The sequence below is a fragment of the Mus caroli genome, chromosome 18 (assembly GCF_900094665.2).
Source record: "Mus caroli chromosome 18, CAROLI_EIJ_v1.1, whole genome shotgun sequence".
Classification (NCBI taxonomy): Eukaryota; Metazoa; Chordata; class Mammalia; order Rodentia; family Muridae; genus Mus; species Mus caroli.
Window position 1 is genome coordinate 17216855 of NC_034587.1, and position 5178 is coordinate 17222032.

Genomic DNA, 5178 nt, shown 5'->3' on the forward strand with positions numbered 1-5178 from the left:
TGTTTTTTTTTTTGTTTTTCGAGACAGGGTTTCTCTGTATAGCCCTGGCTGTCCTGGAACTCACTTTGTAGACCAGGCTGGCGTCGAACTCAGAGATCCTCCTGCCTCTGCCTCCCGAGTGCTGGGATTAAAGGCGTGCGCCACGAATTCAAACCTTCTTAAGAAGCTTTGCTACCTGCTTACTCTGCATTTGCTCCGTACTAGTTTGGTTTTTCACCATGAATGCTGCTTCATGCACCGTAAACTAATTGCAATACAAATGAAATAGTGAAGAATCCACCCAACCCAGAGTACTCACTTCTCTGTGTGATTCCTGATGCTGGAAACAGAACAGATGAAGAAGAGGAAGTAAAATTCTCGGCTTTTCTGAATAAAAATCCTGACACCCCCCCCCCACAAAAGAAATAAAAATAAACAAACAAAAAGAAACACAAGGAAAACAAAAACATGTAGAGACATAGTGAAACGCGCATAAGGAATTCATGGTTCAGTGAGAAGCTCTGGCTCAAAAAACAAGTCGGAAAAAGAGCTGAAGAGCTGGTCAGTGTTTAAGAACTCTTGATGCTCTACAGAGGACCAGAGTTCCAGGGCCCAGCACCTACGTGGTAGCCTGCAGCAATCTCTAGTTTCAGGGTATCTGATGTTCTCCACTAGGGTCAATGGGACCCAGGCATGGATGTGACACACACATCATACATGCAGGCAAACACTCATACACATAAAAATAAGTCAGTAAATCATTTTAAATAAAATAAAATGCTTTTAAAATAAAGTATGGCAACTTAAGTACATGAAGTGGAAATGAAAAATAAAAATAATTAAAAACACAGGGTGGAGAACAGTTGAGGAGCGCACCTGACATTGGCCTCTGGCCTTCACAGGAACATGCACAGGCATGACCCTGTACACCTACACACAAACACATGAACACATGCACACATCACACACACCATGAAACTAAACCAACAATGTTGATGTTTGTCCAACAGATTCATAGTTAAGATTCACATTCTATGGTGACTTCCTTTTTAAAAATCTGGCATTAGCCGTGGGGTGGTGGCGGTGGTGACCTCTAATCCCAGAAGTTAGGAGGCAGAGGCAGGCGGATTTCTGAATGTGAGGCCAGCCTGGTTTACCGAGTGAGTTCCAGGACAGCCAGGGCTACACAGAGAAACCCCGTCTGTATTAATATAATATCTATTATCTGGCATTAATATCTTGAATTATTTGTCTTTCTTTCCAGTTCTGTCCGCTTTGCCATTCACAACCTAATGAAAGCCCAAGTACCTTTAATGGCAGTTTAATTAGACATTTGCAAGTCAGTCACACTTTGTTTTACGATGATTTCATAGTAAGTATATTTCTACCTTTTACATTATATTTTTGTGGTGTCTGTATTAAGCTTACTTTTTATAATCCTCATAAGTAAATTGAGCATGTAGGTAGCATTAAGTATTAACATTAAGAGAAAGTCATGACAGTCAAAGTGCTTTGCAGAATTGACTACTAATGTGCTGGAGAGATGGCTCAGTGGTTAAGAGCACTGCTCTTTCAGAGGTCCCCACTTCAGTTCCCAGCAACCACAAGGTGGCTCACAACCACCTGTAATGGGATTTGGTGTATGTCTGAAGACAGCTACAGTGTACTCATATAAATAGAAATAAATAAATAATAGATTTTTTTAAAAAATTGACTACTAATATTGAAGTAGTCTTCTTTAATCAGCTTCGGTGGCACACACCTATGATCCCAGCGCTTGAGAGGCAGAGGCAGGCAGAACTCTGTGAGTGCAAGGCCAGCCTGCTCTACATAGTGAGCTCCAGGCCAGCCAGGGCCTTGTGATAAGACACTGTCTCATCAGGATGGACATCCAATAGAGATTTCAACTTCTGTTTTCGTGGAAGCAAGAGGGGCTGCTTTGTGTTTTATGTATAGAAGGGCTGATATGGAGCCTATATTTCACTTTGAAAAATAAAGTTGAAGCATTGCTCTCCATTTTCTTTCCATAAATCAAAAATAAAGTTGTTAGCATTCTTTTTGTGAGTACATTGTTGCTATCTTCTGACACACCAGAAGAGGGCACCTGATCCCATGACAGATGATTGTGAGCTACCATGTGGTTGCTGAGAATTGAACTTAGGAACTTTGGAAGTCCAGCCAGTGCTCTTAACCACTGCACCATCACTCCATCCCACTGTTAGCATTCTGAATCCTAGAGGTGGCCTTATTTTTCCCCCACTGCTAGAGAAAATGCTCGTTATTTAACTCTGTCCCCGAGAAAACTAGCAGGAATATGTAAACTTTATTCCAGATATGTGTGAAATACAGATAATCATCCTGACCAGAATTTATTTCTTTGACTTTCTAAATCTTAGGGTTTTGATGTAGTTTTTGCTTATATGTATATGTGTATGGTGTGTGTGTGTGGGGGGGGGGGGTGCCCAAGGCAGCCAGAAGCAGGCATTGGATTCACTGGTGGTTATGTGCTATTGTAGAGTTCATGACCACTGGGAAAAGACCCCAGACTCAATTCAGATTATAACTAAATGTAGGTGGGCTACAAGCAAGGCCTACAGTCTCTAACCTGACTGAAGCAGATGCAGAAAGGGCTTTTAAAGGTGTAAACCACAAGAGCTGTTCTGTCTGCACAAGCAGATTACAAAAGCCAGAATCAGCAGTTAGTCATAGCATAACAAGCAGATGGCTGTACATTTCTGAGTGGGGAGGGGGGGTCAAGGAGTCAGGGTTGCCAAGAACTTATCTTCCAGGAACCTGAGTAAGAGACAAATAGCTATTAGTTACCAACATGGATGCCTATCCCCAAATGGAGTTTTTTAGCCATCCCATGGGAGCTAGGAAATGAGCTAGGGTCCCCTGGAAGAGTTGTATGTGGTCTTGACCACTGAGCCATATTTCCAATCTGGGTGTCCAATTCACTATAAACTACTCATTAAAACCGAATAGCAATAGTTGAAAGGCCAGGGAAGTCAAACAGGAAAGAGTAACCTCAAAGTAAGTTCTGGATCTATGATGAGCTTCCGGAAAAGACAGACAGGCCATGTAACTGAGAGAATTTATTTCCTCAGATATGAACATTGCATTGTGCTGTTCCTCCCAGTTCTGAAACACTGCTGACCATTTCTAATCATTTTTCTGTATTGTAGGATTTTGATATAATTGAGGAAGCCATTATTCGCAGAGTGCTAGACCGCTCCCTTCTTGAATATGTGAATCAGTCAAACACCACATAATTTTATGACTAGGAAGGGGACCATTCACTCGTACCATTTAAGATGCTGCTTGAAGGACTGGAGGGGAATTGTCGGTGTTTGATGGAGAAACATGTACTACAGTATTACCTGCTTGTCTTTGTTATGTTGCATTTAAAAACCGTGTTCATTCTGGCTTAGATCTGCCCTTACATGCTTGAGTCTATTAGACATTTAACCATGAGAAACAGCCATTAACAGATGGAAGAGACACGACACAAGCTAGCTATGTGATGGAGCAGCTTCCTGTGTCCATTAGTGATATGTGTATAACGCTACATATCCCAACTGTCATCATGGTTAGGCGAGAAAGCCAATCTCTGTTCTATGCTAAAAGGCGGAGAGAGGAACAAAATATGGACATTAAAGGAAATCTGAAATTTATTCAGAATAATCTTGTGAGAAAGGAGGAAAGGGAAGAATTTGAAGTCACCAAAATCCAATTTAGCCAAATTATAGTATATAATATAATACTGCAACAACTTCTGCGTTTGAAGTGTATTCTTAGCCAGGCATACAGGAGCATGCCTGTAATTCAGGAGGTGAGTATAGAAGGGGCAGGAGTGCGAGGCCAGCTGTGGCTAATGAGTTGGCTAATAAGACCATAAAAAAAAATTTAAGCTGGGCGTGGTGGTGCACGCCTTTAATCCCAGCACTCGGGAGGAGGCAGAGGCAGGTGGATTTCTGAGTTCNAGGCCAGCCTGGTCTACAAAGTGAATTCCATAACAGCCAGGGCTATACAGAGAAACCCTGTCTCGAAAAAAAAAAATTTTTTTTTGATAGAATATTTTTCAAATACTCTTAGCTTATTACTTGGAAGTATTTTTATAATGTAGGTGATTTCTAGGACCCCTCTGTGGATACTTATGGTAGTTTTCACATTGGTGAGTTTGAGGGGAGATCCCAAGCTTTGTTTTTTTTTTTTCATTTTAACATCTTTTTTTTTATTACGTATTTTCCTCAATTTCATTTCCAATGCTATCCCAAAAGTCCCCCATACCCCCCTCATTTTAACATCTTAAAAAAGTATAAAATAAAGTACATGTACTAAAAGCCAGATACAAAATGCATAGCTTAACGTGTTATAAGAAACATTGTTAATGGATGGTTATGCCTGTATGCCTAGGAGGCTGAGCAGGATTCTAGTCAAAGCCAGCCTGGACTACATAGTTAGTTGCAGGCCTGCCTGAGCTATAAAGTAAGACCCTGTTTCAAAGCTGAACAAAAGCATTATGAACTCATGTATTTAGTCATGTGTGAATGGACTTCCATCCATTACAAGTGTCACTTNATTGAGGTTCAGCTTCAATTCTCTTTCCATTCCTTGAAGGTTGGCTGAGTTNGTAACACTCTGTTACTTTCCTTGCTGTCTCTTACAGCAAGGTCTTCCATGTTGAATTTGTTTCCTGCTATGAACCAGAGATCAGCAACTCTCTAAGAGTTAAGCCTGCAAAGAGGATCTGTTGTTCAAGGTCTCCCTCAGCTACAATGCAAGGTCAAAGACAGCCNAGGCTACACAGGACCCTGTCTCAACCTGCCCCCTTTTTCATTCCAGAAAAAAACCTCTAAGGTCAGTGTCTGCTATTGAGGCTNCCATTGTTTGAAGGAGAGAACCAGGAAACAGCTGTATGCTTGTTGTAAAGATAAAAATGGCCAGGCAGGGTAGCCATGGTAGTCCAGGATGACTGGTGACCAGAGACCCTCTTGCTTCAGCCTCCTGTGTGTGAGGGCACAGGTATGTGTTGCTATGCCTGCAATTCCCTATTTTCAAAAACAGTTGNATGGTGCCAACGTTTTTATGCTCTACTCTCTCCCTTTTATCCTCCAGTTCTTCAAGTTATGTGCATTTATTATGACTGTCATTTTTCACATGTGATTCTTTTTTTTTTTTTTGGTTTTTCGAGACAGG

General features: G+C 41.3%; 1 protein-coding gene across 4 annotated transcripts in view; it reads left to right on the forward strand.

Moving 5' to 3' along the window:
• Positions 1-5178, forward strand: part of Rnf125 (ring finger protein 125) — a 46633-nt gene that overhangs the window by 37147 nt on the left and 4308 nt on the right. For 3 of the 4 annotated variants that reach the window (XM_029471961.1, XM_021150687.2, XM_029471960.1), the window contains exons 5-6: positions 1244-1351; positions 3165-3926. In XM_029471961.1, the coding sequence (XP_029327821.1) occupies positions 1244-1351; positions 3165-3251 (195 nt within the window). In that variant the 3' untranslated portion in view covers positions 3252-3926. Of the gene's footprint in view, positions 1-1243; positions 1352-3164; positions 3927-5178 lie in introns of those variants that run through there. The other variant, XM_029471959.1, reaches the window with a different exon arrangement.